Source organism: Ahaetulla prasina, chromosome 2 (assembly GCF_028640845.1).
Source record: "Ahaetulla prasina isolate Xishuangbanna chromosome 2, ASM2864084v1, whole genome shotgun sequence".
Taxonomy (NCBI): domain Eukaryota; kingdom Metazoa; phylum Chordata; class Lepidosauria; order Squamata; family Colubridae; genus Ahaetulla; species Ahaetulla prasina.
In genome coordinates this window covers 279,809,518-279,825,894 of record NC_080540.1, presented here as the reverse complement: position 1 = coordinate 279,825,894, position 16,377 = coordinate 279,809,518, and the positions used below count along the sequence as shown (strand labels likewise).

Genomic DNA, 16,377 nt, shown 5'->3' with positions numbered 1-16,377 from the left:
CAAAATTTTATTACTGAATTTGTATGCAGCAGTTTTAAAAAGCAGATTTTAAAGAATAAAGATATATTTTTGATGGATAGCGTTTTTTAGATCAGTTTTCAAAACTCCAGCATGTTGTTAGTACAAGAGCAAGCCATTTTGAAAGCCTTTTAGAATTTTCTAGTAATTTTGTTTGCAATCAGCAGAAAATCTACTAGTATTGAACACAATAGAAACACATACTAGTTTCCCTTCTACATAATTGTTCCTACTGTCAATAAAATTCAAAATGAAATTCTGAATTCAAGCCACCAAGTGAGAGAAATCCCCTTGTCCCTCCAATTTGTACAAAACATGTCCTCTTTCAGATCATATTACTAGCAGAAAAATGCATCTACAGAACAAATTGAACTTGTCAAAAACATTTTCTTAAATATACTCAGCTTTATCAACTGCAACTATTTAATTTATGGTTTCATGTTTCCTACTAGTCCATATGTTCCAATTCCCTGATTCATGATCTGACATATCTTCCGATCTACTATTCTACCAAGCACTTCATTCACAGTTCTGTTCCACTGTTATAATTGAATCATTTTCACAACATTGTTTTCTTACATCCTACACTAATGCTTGTGCAGCTGCTCCATGTGCATACAATACACTGCTAGGAATCCTACATCAAATCCTATGTAATTTCAAAGCAACCATGCAAGCTTTCCAAAACATGTGGTTAATTGGAACTTAATTGAGGTATGCTTCACTAATACTGGTGCAGTTTGAAAAATGTAACTTTTGAATGTTTTGTATTGCACTAAAATCCACTACAGTAAGAAAAAAAGTGTTTCTGCAAATTCTTAAAACAAGATTATTCTAACTTATTTTTGTTTCAATATGAAGTTCTATTAGACAACGCCGGAAAAGGCAATTTTTACATAGCTAATATAGCCCAGTCAGTGGAATCAAAAATCCAATACCAACACATAACATGCAAGGTGTAAATTAAGATGCATTAAAGACCAGCTAATGATTTTTCTTTCAACAATTCACAATAAAATGAACATGTAAGACTTCTTGAAAAATATAGCACTGAACTGCTTTCTCACAGGCTTCCAAAGCAAAATATTATCATTTGGATTCAGTAATCAAGTATGAATGCAATCCCATAGATTAATCAGTAAGAAAGCAAAAGAATATAAAGATTGATTGAAGAGATTATGAATCAAGGTAGTTTGGAAATGTTTTAATATAAATAAAAGTATTATGTTTACAGGCTATGCCAAACAGTAATGCTTGCAAGATGATGTTTAGCATACCTGGATGAGAGAGACTCTCCAATAAAGACTTCATTTAATGATCTTACAGGCAAGAGGTGTGGTTCAGAAATCTGAGATCCTGCAATCACGGGCAAATTACATGGGTGAAATATAGGCCAAGCAGATGTCTCTAAAAACACACTCAAACATGAAAATGTCTCTGAACTAAAATTATGATCCTTATTTTCAGACTTGATATGAAAACATTTATTTTATACAAATCTGGCTGCATCTATTGATAGGAGCTCTGCACTTAATAGAAACATTTGATTTCTATTCTGAATATGTTTTCCTACTCAGTTGAGATGATAAAGTAAGAGCTGAAGATGACGGTTTAAGACTGGGTACTATTAATCATCAGAGTGGAATACATTTTTGGAGAAAAACAGTACTCACTTTGATCCTGAAATCTTCCATTAACATGGGCCCTACTATGCTGTTCTTGACTCAGTTGCTGTTCATGTAAATCTACAGGGACTGGGTTAATACCAGTTCCTTCAAGGTACAACGGATTCGTTGCCCCCATTGCCATCTTTAAAGATGAAGGATAACACAAAAAGTAAAGCAACTGAAATGGATGACAATTTTTTCCATGAATCACCACTACAAGTGACCCATATAGCATTCAGAAAATTATTAACTATTTCATATAAATATTACTTAACTCACAAAGAAATGTAGTTGATTGGAATGAAATTCATATTCTTATCACAGTCTAAATTATTAAATAATTTCTGAAAGTTCTCGGCAATTTAACTTCAAGTATCCCAAAGACAAAATGTTCTTTTTCTGGTTTTCTGATGTTGGAAAAGATGAATTTTCAGAACAGTACAAGATTATTTAATGTGAAACCAAACAATTTAAATATTATACCATCTATTTAAGGAAAAGAAAAATGCACTTATTGGTTTAACACTCCTCAAAATATAGTTAATGATCATATTCCTGTTACTCTCCAATAAAGACTTCATTTAATGATCTTACAGGCAAGAGGTGTGGTTCAGAAATCTGAGATCCTGCAATCACGGGCAAATTACATGGGTGAAATATAGGCCAAGCAGATGTCTCTAAAAACACACTCAAACATGAAAATGTCTCTGAACTAAAATTATGATCCTTATTTTCAGACTTGATATGAAAACATTTATTTTATACAAATCTGGCTGCATCTATTGATAGGAGCTCTGCACTTAATAGAAACATTTGATTTCTATTCTGAATATGTTTTCCTACTCAGTTGAGATGATAAAGTAAGAGCTGAAGATGACGGTTTAAGACTGGGTACTATTAATCATCAGAGTGGAATACATTTTTGGAGAAAAACAGTACTCACTTTGATCCTGAAATCTTCCATTAACATGGGCCCTACTATGCTGTTCTTGACTCAGTTGCTGTTCATGTAAATCTACAGGGACTGGGTTAATACCAGTTCCTTCAAGGTACAACCGGATTCGTTGCCTCCATTGCCATCTTTAAAGATGAAGGATAACACAAAAAGTAAAGCAACTGAAATGGATGACAATTTTTTCCATGAATCACCACTACAAGTGACCCATATAGCATTCAGAAAATTATTAACTATTTCATATAAATATTACTTAACTCACAAAGAAATGTAGTTGATTGGAATGAAATTCATATTCTTATCACAGTCTAAATTATTAAATAATTTCTGAAAGTTCTACGGCAATTTAACTTCAAGTATCCCAAAGACAAAATGTTCTTTTTCTGGTTTTCTGATGTTGGAAAAGATGAATTTTCAGAACAGTACAAGATTATTTAATGTGAAACCAAACAATTTAAATATTATACCATCTATTTAAGGAAAAGAAAAATGCACTTATTGGTTTAACACTCCTCAAAATATAGTTAATGATCATATTCCTGTTACACTCAAATTATGACTCGCCGAATTCATTATTTTTGCCAGATCCATTGTCACATACATATACAATATTTAGAAGATAATCTGTAGGTTTGTCACCAAAATATAAAATAACCAACTCCATGTATTCCTTTACTTTAATTATTTTTAAAAATACTAGTTAGCCTCTCTAACAAATATTAAGGAGAATGATAATACTGATAGCTACTGAAGAATAACTGATAGATTTGATAATTATTGCACACAATGATTGGGAATTTATTATTATCTTAACAGAATTAAATTTCTGGTTGAGCTACAGAATATGATCAACTTAAACAAACATACATATCTTTTTTTTAAAGCTATTCTGATTATTCTATTTTCTTCTAATATTTATAGAGCCTTCTCTCATCATACTTTTCAAAATAAGGAATTCAGTGGGAAAAAAATGTTTTCTAACCAATTCCCCATTTCAGAATCTACACGAATTACACTATATGTAGGAAAATATGATGGGTGCTACCATGTGAAATAGGGAAGGGAAGGAAGGATTCATCCTTATTTTCAAGTTTATTCATAATTAAAACCTGTCTTAACATGGATTGTTCCTACTGAAGATTCCAGCCAAGCCCATTCCTCCCACCAATTTTCTGACAGACTTTTGGCATGTGTGTCCCATAGATCTTTGTCCATTTCTGCAACTTTGTCATGGCTTCATCAGACAGATTAGCACCCTTTTATCTTTCAGTGGCCTTTTTAAATGCCGGTCCTGTTACCACTCTCTATTTAAAAAATAGTGAGTTTCATCATTAATTAATTACACTGTTGGATTACATTGATTTCTCCCAAGTTATATTAATCATCGTATGATATCATAGTTCCTGCCCATTTCTTGACAATATTTTGAGTTCATTTAAAACTGACTTCAAAATATGTACATAAGTGCAAATGAATCATTGTTTTGCATTCAGTGAGTCCTATACTTCTGCATTAATATAAGATGGGAAAAAATAATCATTAGGTTTATTCCCAATAAATATCAATGACACTTAGACAATATTTGTCTAAAACCTAAAAATATTTTTAAAGACAAAGTTCTCCAGAGATTTAAGTTTATATTACCTGAATTCACCACTATAAAGTTTCTGCAAAGCATCTGGAAATGAGTGTGTATATCGTACAGGTAAACACAAATGACCCTCAGATCTGTATATAAAATAACAATGGAAAAATAATACATTGTATTAAAAAACTTAGTATATTTTTCAAGCAAAGATTTATTCCCTCTCACCCATTCTAAAACAGGAATGTGTCATATAATAATGGTTTATACTACTCTAACTGAATTCTCATGCATTTTAATTGGCAAATATGAGGGACTGAGCAATTTATCAACTATTTCTCACAGGCATGTCAAATACACTAAAAAAATTTATTTCATAGCAATTCTTATTCATGACTTAAATTTAAATATTTAAATTTAAGCAGTGGACAAAAGCAACAACTCTCAAAAAAAAAATTACGACCATCACACTATTGTCTTCCGAGGTAATGCAGTGTTAGCAAACACAGAATGGTAATAGGAAATAGCAAGTGACAGAAAGTAAAGGCACGAGACATTTCTAGAAAAAAAACAAAACAGCAAAATACAGCAATATCATTTAATTCACTATTTCTTTTCATAACATTCATAACAATAACATTCCACCACCTGCTGCAGGGTTCAGAATGAATAGATGCACACTGAATACAAAAGTGAGTGACAAGAAAGAAAGAAATAGAATGCAGGGGGTGCAAAGTAATTCGTGTTTGAATTCAGGCACCAACTGAATGTCACATAGTGTTTTGGAGTCAGCATCTTATTTTCCTGTAATTGCGAGGCCACTTCCCTGTCCTGTTCTATCCCACTTCTTAAGTATTCCATTATGACTGCATTCAACTTATTTTGATATTTCTCTAGACCAGAGCTGTCAAACTCCCAGCCCATGGGCCGGATGCGTCACACACTGGTCACACTCACACCTAGTTTAGCAAAGGAGGGAAAAGTCCTGATATGTCACATGATGCCACCGTGATGACATGAGTTTAATACCCCTGCTCTAGAGCACGGGTCTCCAACCTTTGCAACTTTAAGCCTGGTGGATTTCAGCTCCCAGAATTCTGGGAGTTGAAGTCCGCCAGGCTTAAAGTTGCCAAGATTGGAGACCCCTGCTCTACACGAACTCAACCCCATGTTCCATATACTAAAGACGGTAGCAGCATACTCTTATACAGAAGCAGTTTGCATACAGTAGAAGATCTGGTCACGACCATAATTTGTTCCATAACTTTGGTCACAACCTGATTTGGTTGTGATCTGAACCTAACCAAAATTAATGCAGCGGCCACACGAGATCACTGTTGTTTGGTGCTTACAAAAAAATGGCACAGAAGGGGAAATCACCCATGGCTGTGTTTGATCGCCACCCGAGTATGTGTTCATGACCAGATTCAAAAATTTTGTGAATTTTTTGGTCGGAATTCGATTTGGTCATGGTCAGAAGCATTCATGACCAGGTTCTACTGTACTTGACAAATATTCATTCTGTACAAAAAGCTACATTTTTATAATATCAGCAATTTAGGGAAATACATATATGATATCTTCAGTGGAATAAGGGAGATGAATACTACTTGCTCTCTGAGTATATTTTTACAACTATTTTCCTATAGTTTTAATCTCTTCCTAATTTTTGCTTATATCTTCCAAATATTTGCTTATATACCATATGGTACCCATTACAGAGGCTCACCATTTTTTTTCAATATTACCTATTAATTCTTCTCCATGCACTTCAGTGGCACCTTGTGATATAATTCTTTTCATTTTATTTCATCGTCTTCCCTCACATCCACTTTTCAATCATTGTTTGGAGATTAATTTATCTTCTAATACTTATTCATACAGGATTTTCTCCTCCTGCAGTAGTTGTTCTTCCCCTCTCATTTCTTCTACTTCTTTTCCTCTTTCTCCATGTCCATTTTCCCCCCAAGATTCACTCGTCACTACCAAAGTGAATCAAAGCACGTCATCACCCAAGCATCCTTCACCAATCCTCTTCATTTTTCATCATAAAAACAACTAACAATTTTACATGTGAACTGATTTTTATCATGTTTACATATGAAACAACTTATGCACAGGCCACTTCCATCATATTTCTCTGCATGTATCTGTCAATTGCACAAAATCAGATCATCTTCACTCCGATCTATTACATCACCCCCTTTTCTTTTAGTTTCATAGATATGTAAAACATGTTTAAGTTCATTTTTATTGCAGCCAGAGTCAACTAAATGAACTTTTTACAAGCAGACTAAAAAGAAAAAAAAATATGATTCCTGTCATTTGCTTCTCCTGCATATGTCATGGTTATGTCATGGTTATCACCATACCGGTCCAATCTCCACTATCCATCATGGCTTTGAACTATCAAGGCTTTCATGTAATACTTTTAGTAATAGAGAGAAACTGAGACTAAACTATCATCTTAATTATATCTATGCCATATGTAGCATTCCCTGCTCATAGTAACAATACTAGTAAATTTTGACACATTTTGGACAGAACATTGTAAGCAACTAATAACCAGTTTTGCCTGCAACATTCTCATGTTGCTTTATGCAAATTAACATAGAGGCTAGGTGGCTCAGAGCTTGTCAATCAGAAAGGTCGGCAGTTCGAATCCCTAGTAGAGGTCTCCTGCATGAGCAGGGGGTTGGACTAAATGACCTCCAAGGTGCCTTCCTACTCTGTTACTGTTAAAGAGGCTATTTTGCAAGTTACCTACTGATTTTCACTTCCCGTCAACTCATGGTATTAAAAATACATAGGGTTTTTAAAATAGATTAATGTTACTATTTTCAGATTAGGTGTTGCTGATTGAGAGAGCCAGTTTGGTGCAGTAGCTAAGGCTCCAGGCTAAAAACTGGGAGATCACAAAGCCACAAAGCCAGCTATGTGACATTGGGCCAGTCTCTCTCTCAGCCCTAGGAAGATGATCATGGCAAACTATTTGTCGAGAAAGGAATCAAAACTGATTTGAAGGCAACCCTCCCAATCCCACAAATTACAGCTTTAGAGACAAAGAAAGGGAAGAGAAAGTAGTACATGATTAATATTTAAATGCGAAGACTTTATAGTCTAATGTAGCAACATAGAAGAGACAGAATTCATTTTGCTTAAAATGAAATGTCATTTTAATATATAATCAATGAACGGCAATACTTTGGATAGCATTAGGTGTACAGCCAAGTGGAAAGTACCACTACTTCAAGATAATCAAATGCTATAATCAAGTAACACGCATTTACTCTTAGAATAACAAGTCTTAGGTAAAAGCACGATTCACAAGCATACATTAACCCCAATTATCCCTGAACTCTGCAGTGAGAATTCAACTATTACAATGAAAAACCTACTAAAGTTAAAGCATTAAAAGAAGAAAAATTTAAAAAGGAAATAGTGATGTTGATTTTAATTAGAAGACTCCCATTGCATGATTAGAAGACTCCCATTGCATGACAATGCAATGTTTACATTATAATGGACTCAGGATATATAATTCATGAGCTAAAAATGCCTATGAATGCACTTCTAAAGAGAATTATATTAGCTATCAGATGAACATTTCTTTTGATGCTGATGAATACTAGTGTAGTATTAGACTTAGTGTTGGATTTGGATTAGGAAAACAATATTCTAGCTCATACTTAACCATGGAGTTCAATAGCAATTTTAGGGCCTGTTACTATCTCTCACCTCAACCTATTTTACAGACTAATTGTGGAAAAAAATGAGAAAAGCAGAATGTAACTTTAGTAAGTAAATAAAATACATTAATACTGGAACTTGTAGAACTCAATTTAGAACATCTGATTTATTTAGGCATATAGATAGACCCAGTTTGGTCTAAGGCATCAGGGTTAGGTTAGGGTTAGTGGTCTAGTAGCTAAGGCACCAAACTAGAAAGCGGGAGACCATGAGTTCTAGTCCCGCCTTAGCCAAGAAAGCCAGTTAAACCAATCACTGTCTCTTAGCCCAACTTGCCTTATAGGGTTGTTGTGTTGGGGAAAATAGGAACAAGTAGTATTGATTATGTTCGCCATCTTGAATTATTTGTAAAAATAATAAAAGTGAGATATAAATAAATAAATATTTGACATCAAAGATTTTAAAAGTTACATTTATTAACCTAGAGTAATACTTTGTACACTTGCAGAACAATTCTAGTTTTTTCCAGATAAGCATAATATTGCTACTGAATTAAGTTTTGACCATTTATATTTCTAAGGACAGGTAAAAGGTAAAACAAATGTGGAAGAAAGGTTGAATATAAGATAATACATCAGAAATATCTACGGGGCTCAAATTGCTATAATGTGATATTTATTTATTTGGCTACCCAACCTTATCATAAGATGCCAGCAAATCTTAGGCTCACCTATCTGGATCTGTATTTATTCCAATAACTGGTTTTAATTGATCCAGCACCTTACTGGCTGCCAAAAGCATTGTTCCATCACCTAGGAAAAATATAGGGTTTTGGTATCAGAGCATGTTTATATAAGAATTTTTTAACATTCCAAAATGAAGTATTGGACAAACATCTCAAGGGGGGAAAAAGGGATTGATATGTATTGATATCTGCCTCAATGCATCTGGGGGCTGCTAACACATCTTTGAAGGCAGTCACCTGAAACAGCAGGGATACAGGTTCTCCTGAAGAAGATAATTCTTGATTCAGGATTTAGATTCAGTTAAACTGATAATTAATTTTCATTTGGTAAAATATTCTGAAGGATGATTATTAGATTCCCCTGGATGGGGAAATATGCATCTCATAGTCTTATCAGCGATACATACATCAGGTCTCAGCAATGTCTCAGGTCTCAGCAATGTCCCACAGCATAGTATCTTTCTGACTCCCTACAAGGTTTGGAAGTCAGAGGCATTATTTTGGAAAGGTGCACTTGAACAGGCAACTCCAGTCAATAATTATGAGAGAAAGTCATCAAGCCTATGGTTACCCCAATATGAAGGATTCAATAGTCCTTTTGCATATTTATTATCTGATTATTAAGTGGTATACAGTTGTTGAAATCATAATATAAGAATAAAAGGCAGTAAGAAATTATAGTAAGAACAATAATCCATTATGATTTTCTTTAATATAGTAATTTTTTGTATCAGTAGCTGTTGGGCTAAGATATTCTTGCTAAATAATAAATTCACCCATAAAGCAATCCAAATACACTATTAAATTATACAATAAAGTACAAATACATCATCTAAAGAATTCAAATATTCAGTCAGAGCATAACCTCTCTTCCTATACTTAATTGAATAACTAGATCTTTTCTGAAACCCAGGAGATAAAGACTAAACCAAATGTCTGTTGAGAAGGATTTTTGGAATATTGGAGAGGTAACTGAAAATGCCTACTTTCAAAATCTCATCAGATGGCATATTTGTATAGATGGGACTTAAAAGGAAGTTGAGCCTATTTGATTTGTTCACATAGGCAGATAAAAGTGAACGCTCCGATAACCTGGTTCTGAATCACACAGGATCTTAAAAGTGACAACCAGCACCCTGGCAACTGGAACCATTTTCCATCGCTAAGCAATCTGGCTGTAAAACGCAGCTGCATCGCTTAGCAGAGCAATCCCTACACTCCAGTTGCCATGATTAACTGAATCCCCCAGTCATTAAACAAAGCAACTTCCTGCGGACTTCCCACAACCAAACTAAGTGGAAAAGTCAATGGGAAGTTGCAAGTCCCAAGCTGGCACACAGGTTGCTGCTAGATTGGAAAGGGTGCATAAGAGTACACAAAGCTGTAACAGAGGCACAGTGCAAGCCAGGTGTGCAAGTGGGGCAACAAGGGTCAGGGAAAGTATGTATGAGTCAGGGAATATATGTGAAAAGCATGAAAACATCTGAAAGGGTAGACAAGGGTGTGGCATGGATTGAGAAGTATGCACAAGGGTGTATCGAAGGCACATGCCAAAGAGGGTGTTCAAGTGACTGGTGCAAGCTGGGAGGGCTGGGAAATTTAGGAAACCGTATCCCACAGGGAAGAGCAAGAGGTTCAGGATAATCACACACTAGAATTTCTCAGGATATATCAGTAGGTAAGAAAGTAAGTTTTAGTTTGGCAATATTCTGTCAATTAGTTGTAAGAAAATAAAGGATTGGACTTGACTAGATCTTGCAGTCTCATCAGTGCCTGGCAATTCACCAACATTTTAGCTTAGACTTACTTGTAGATTGGCAAATTTGGCTTTAATATTTCTGCAAAAGTATTTATTTAAGTTTTCAATTACTCAAAATACATTTCCCCACTCACAAGTTAATACCTCCTGCTGCTACAACAGCATCTGCCCACCGGACAGTCTCTTCATCATAGTCTCTCCGTTTCACAAGCCGAACTTCAATCTTCTCATTTCTACAGAGAGATATTGAAAAGCAAGTGATTGTTCTGGTTTTCATGGATAAGAAACGCAAAAAGTGAAGTCAGGCAATGCCTCCTAGCAATGCCTCCTAGGAAAAAAAGGAAGTGAAAAGCCTATACACTGACAAAATTCATATGAACTACTGACAATCTTGTGAAACAGATCAATAATTTACATCAGGCTGAGTTATCAGTTGCGTGAAAATATCTACTTATCGCATTCAACTCTCTTACGTGTTAAATCCATGTAATCCATGCATTTGAAAGGATTAAACAAGTGTCAGAATTTTGTTGCTGCTTTATTAAGGTGAACCCACTTGGAATCAGAAAAATGTAGGAACCAGTTTTGTATGGTGGTTAAGGCACCAGGCTAGAAATCAGAACACCATGAATTCTAGCCCTATCTTAGCTCTCATCCCTAGGAAGAGGCAATAGCAACTCACTGCTGAAAAAACTTGCCAAGAAAACACCAGGAGACAACACTGACTCAAAGGGACCAAAGAACAACAATAAAAACAGATATATTACTATACATAACATGAAGTAAAGAGCAAAATTATCTATTAGGACTTCAGATTTTATCTGCAGAAGCATTTCAAAACATTCAGGATCTCAGCAAAGACATTTCTGCTTTAGGATATTGCATCTGATACATTTGTGTTCCCATCCATTCAGAAGGGTCTTTTGATGCTAAATCCAATTTGCTTTATAATGTTCATATACAGCAGTGGTAATCAACCTGGTCCCTACCGCCCACTAGTGGGCGTTCCAGCTTTCATGGTGGGCAGTAGGGGTTTTGTTCGATTCTGAAGCACTTTCCTTCTTTTTAATTTAATTGACTTTTTTAAAAAAATTCATAGCATTGTTTAAAAACATTTTCATTGGGTTTTCATAAAATTCCCCGTGACAATTTAAATTTCTGAAAATATGCTATTTGTATCGCCTGCGCATAAGTTTAGTTCACGTTACGTTAGTGAAACTAAATGGCGCTATAGTGCGACCGCAAGCAAAAGAGCCACGTCCCAGAATAGCTCACGCATCTCCCCCCACACCACCCAGATGTAACAGACAAGCAGAGCTGGTAGCCGGTGCCCCCCCCTCCAAACCCAATCCATAATGCGTGAGAGGCATGCGCAGACGACGATACAAGGCGCATTACTGTGGAACCAGTGGGCGGTTAGAAAATTTTACTACTTACAGATATACAAAAGTAGGCGATAGGTATAAAAAGATTTGACTACCCCGATATACAGGGATTCCTTGACTTATGACAAGTTGCTTAGTGACTGTTTGAAATTACGACTGACCTCCCCAGCATTGCTTATAATCCAAATTTGAAGTTCTAATGGTCACACACATCGCTGCAGCCAAGTGATTGTATTTTGGGTGCTCAACAACCAGCCTACATTTATGGCTGTTTGCAGTATCCCACAGCCATGTTGGCAGTTCAAATTAGGTGTTGCTGATTAAGAAAGCCAGTTTGGGGTAGTGGCTTAGGCTCCAGTCTAGAAACTGAGGGACCATGAGTCCTAATTTCTGTGCCAAGTTAGCAACATGACTTTGGGCCAGTCTCTAAGGCCTAGAAAAAAAGGCCATGGCAAACCACTTGCCAAGAAAGCTACAGGAACTTGTGCAAGCAGCCACCAGGAATCAAGACTGACTTGAAGGCAACCCTCCCAACTCCCACATTATAGCTTTACATGTTTTCACAGGTGATCACATTTTGGGTGCTCAGCAACCAGCCCATATTTATGGTTGTTTGCAATATCCCACGTTCATGTGACCACATTATATGAGATTTTTGCTGAAAATTGGTGTTTACTTCTGGTTCCTGGCAAAAAACACCCATTGTGAACAATGGATTTGCTTAACAATTACTGCAAAAAAAGTTATAAAATCAGGAGCGGCTATGTGGTGACCTGCTTAACAATTGGCATGACTTATGATTGTAATTTCAGCTCAATTGTACTATTGGATCAGAGTCACTATGTAATATTTTTAAAACAGGGAATATAGAATAATGTATAAATGTTCAGAGCCTCTGCTCACTGACATTATTTCAATTATAATCAAAATTTTTGATATATACCCTTACCTTAGACTATTTACAATATGTTCCACATTTTTGGTATGAATCCGATGCCGCTCTAATAGACCACTATAATTAGATCCTTTTAATGCAAGCTGTGAAAGAGAAAATTGGCAAAACAAATTGAAATAACACAGGCATTTTAAAAAGGCAGAATGCAAAGAATTAGAAACTTGAAAAATTATTTTTCCACTAATTGAAGCAAATACACCAGTAAAAAATATTTTAAAATTAAAAAACAGTGTAAGAATTTGCAACACATTACCATTTTAAGCTATAAGCCTACAGACTTTATATATAAGCATTAATCATGTTAATCAAATTTTATCTTAATGAACTGATCACTATGCCATCTACAAATAACTGCCTTACATCTGACCCTCACATAAGTTTCCCATTTTGCTCAAACCAAGAAATGATGGTTAATAACTTGAAAGCAAAACAAGAAACGAAGCCATTATTTCAAGTGGGCTTCATGTTCTGCTTATTAGGAAGCTATTATCTACAGTTTCCCAATTCAAGATGATATATTTTCCTCTGTCTGAATTTTATTTTCTGACTTGATTTTTCCTCAGTTTCAGTGAATATCACACTACTGTAAATAAGTTTTACATAGAAAAATACAACCTAAAACAATAATGTCAGTTGCTTGAATCATCTCTATATTCCTAATGACCAGGCTTTTAATATTAGTATGAAATAATTCTCTGAGAACAGTCTATTAATCTCCTGGACAGATCATTCTTATAGACTGAATAGTGGATTAAATCTACCCCTCAGGACATAGTTTTATCATTACAAGGGAATAGTTGCAATAACTTTTGCATACTAACTTCCTACTACCTGGTAACTAATACACAAAATCACATGTGACCCAGTTTCATGAATATGGCTATCAACAAATTGGAACAGCTCCAGAGTTGTTGTGTAACCACATGTTTGAGTTATTTCAATCACGGTAACCGAACAGAAAATAGAATTTAAAATATACCTAGTAAATCAATGAAAATATAGACCAAATGGGAAAACAGAATCAGCCACATTTTTAACAGGCACCATTTTCAATAACCACTTCATTACAATTTTCTACAGCCCTCAAAATTTTGCTACATTCTCTGTATTCATTGTAAGACTATTCAACTGATTGGACATATTTTGAAAGATGCACAGAAGTATTTGACTGACTAAACTGAAAGAGTATTGTCTGAATATAGTCAATGCTGCATGCGTAGAGATAAACTATGGTAGATTCTTAATATACAACTTGTGTATATTATAAATTCATAACAAAGTGAGTATATGGCCAGCAAAAAGCTAGAAAAACAATGCTACATTTCATTTCATTTTAATTAAGTAATCAAGTTAATACAGTGATGCATCAAAAAAGGAATTAGAACATCAACTCTTTACAAAATTACTCAATATACCAGACTATAGTTGATCAGAAATAACAAAAAAGATACATAATATTTCTATATTAATCCCTGCTCAAAGCACTTCTTAATGAATGCAGCGCACATATTACATTGTGAATGATGTGTGTGTTATTTACCTCCAGGAATTTTGAAATACCATGTTATTTTTTTAAAAAAATCAGGCCATTCGACACCTTTAAACATATGTATATCAGAAGTCTAAGTAAAAGACCTTCACACCAGGTCATAATTAGAATGGTACAACTGCTGCTATATCTTAGTTTCACAATAAACTTTTATGTACATAAGTCACATTGCAAGTGAACTCCTTATCCGAGCAAACTGAAATGTTCAACTCTGCTCTATTTAATGACAACACAATATAAGGTATTAATCTGTTATGATTCTAGAGCCTGATGTGTGATATCCTTCAAAAATAATAATCTATTGAAAAGTTGAAGATTTATGGATTTGTTTAGAAATAAGGAGTGATTATAGGAAGAAGAGATACGTTCAATTTTACAGGGGGTGAAGAGCTACCAAATTTGGTTATACTTGTGATGAGGAGGAGAACTAACTTGTTTATATGTTTCTTTTCTTTTTCTTTATTTCATTTTTTTCTTTCTTCACCTTTACTCTTTACTTTTCTTTCTTCCCGAGCTTACTTTGTGTTAGTTTTTATTACAGCAATATATATACCGGTATATATCCATCCTATTAACATCTATTAACTACATATATCAAAAGACAATGTTTCAATCCAGTCATACAATGAAACCAACTTAGTTCACTGAAAATGTTTCTTTAACCAAAGCTAATGTGTCCAAATGTCTGACCTTTGAATAATGCTATCAGAACATGTCGTGAATGCTCACTATCAGAGTCTTTTTCAGAGACTCTGAAAAAGTCAACAAAGCCAATCTCATTGGGTTAAGAATGTTGTTCCAAAACTACATTCCAGGAATAAAAGACTCTGAAAAAGATACTATATAGGTGGTTCAGTCTTTATATTTTAGTCTACAATTTATTTTCTTAATGATATTGAAGTGTAATCATGACTAGAAGGGTTACAAAATCCCCTTAAATATTTATTATGCTAGGTAAAAAATAAAATTTACTATTAGCCTATTGTCCTGAAGAGATATTGAGGGTGTCTAAAGGGCTGCAAGAAAGAGAGGGAAATTATTTCTATGACTGTCAGAAGCAATTCTTCATCTATGGTAGATTACCAACTTTATCTACTTCCAATTTCTTAATTTAGACACACGAAATGAACATTTTAGCAAAACTGGGCCAACTGAAAAACACAAGTTATCTTGTTTTATTTTACTAGCAGTTAAGTTTATTTAGCTGTCAATAATTTGTGTGTGTGTATACAGATACACACACACGAGATTGGTAAATCAGATTGACAAAGTGGGGAAGTGTGAGCTTTGCAAATAATTTCTGCCTGTATTCCTAGTATTTTTCCATCTAATCTCCCTTTTCTCTCAAATTCAGGGTCATTTTCGTTTAGGATAAATACAATAGAAAGAAGCCAAAACCATAACAGTGTTTAAAGAAGTTATTTAGTAACCATTTTATCACTACTGAATAGACAAAAGTGTTTCAAATGAGTACCAACATTTCTAAATCCTTGGGAAAAGACTGAAATGTTTTGCTAATTAATAGAATGAATACAAGTGATCAGGAAGCGTTGCTTCCACAATCAAAGCATCGGGTGCACATAAGATCAGAATCAGCACAGCGACACCACTTTAAGGAACCGCCACTGCTACCATCTGAAAAACAGAGCAAGATTTGAATGATAAGTAAGAGCTTAACAGCATTATGTTCCATGGACAAAATCTGGCTCTACTCTATTCCCCAACAACAAATCACTGATGATTGTGTGAAAGTAGTGCTCTACAATAAGCCACTTATTCTGGCGAAAGGGTTTTGAAGTTTAGGGGGAAAAAACAGTAGTCTAGCAACTGTAAACAATACATCCACATGGCTCTAAAAAACTGCTGCCAAGAAAAAGCAAGCTGGATTGAATGGGAACAGAACTAAAAAACCCAGGAGCAAAACAAATGCTTTTGGAGGAATATATTTTCTGTCTGCATTCATTTATCCAGTCTACTTCAAAGTATTACAGGATGCCCAGGACAGATCTGGGAAATCCAAAAGAACTGAAATTGAATTGTTTTTAAGTTCTTATTTTATCTCATTCGTA

The 16,377-nt window shown here is 34.7% G+C and overlaps 1 protein-coding gene across 2 annotated transcripts in view; it reads right to left on the bottom strand.

Annotated features, from left to right (window-relative positions):
• The window catches only part of NADK2 (NAD kinase 2, mitochondrial), a 32,499-nt gene that overhangs the window by 13,200 nt on the left and 2,922 nt on the right, over window positions 1–16,377 (bottom strand). For both annotated transcript variants that reach the window (XM_058170135.1, XM_058170136.1), the window contains exons 2-7: window positions 12,754–12,842; window positions 10,564–10,652; window positions 8,646–8,727; window positions 4,285–4,368; window positions 2,629–2,765; window positions 1,296–1,374 (exon numbers count right to left, since the gene is read on the bottom strand). In XM_058170135.1, coding sequence (XP_058026118.1) covers window positions 1,296–1,374; window positions 2,629–2,765; window positions 4,285–4,368; window positions 8,646–8,727; window positions 10,564–10,652; window positions 12,754–12,842 — 560 coding nt within the window. The remainder of the gene's footprint in view (window positions 1–1,295; window positions 1,375–2,628; window positions 2,766–4,284; window positions 4,369–8,645; window positions 8,728–10,563; window positions 10,653–12,753; window positions 12,843–16,377) is intronic.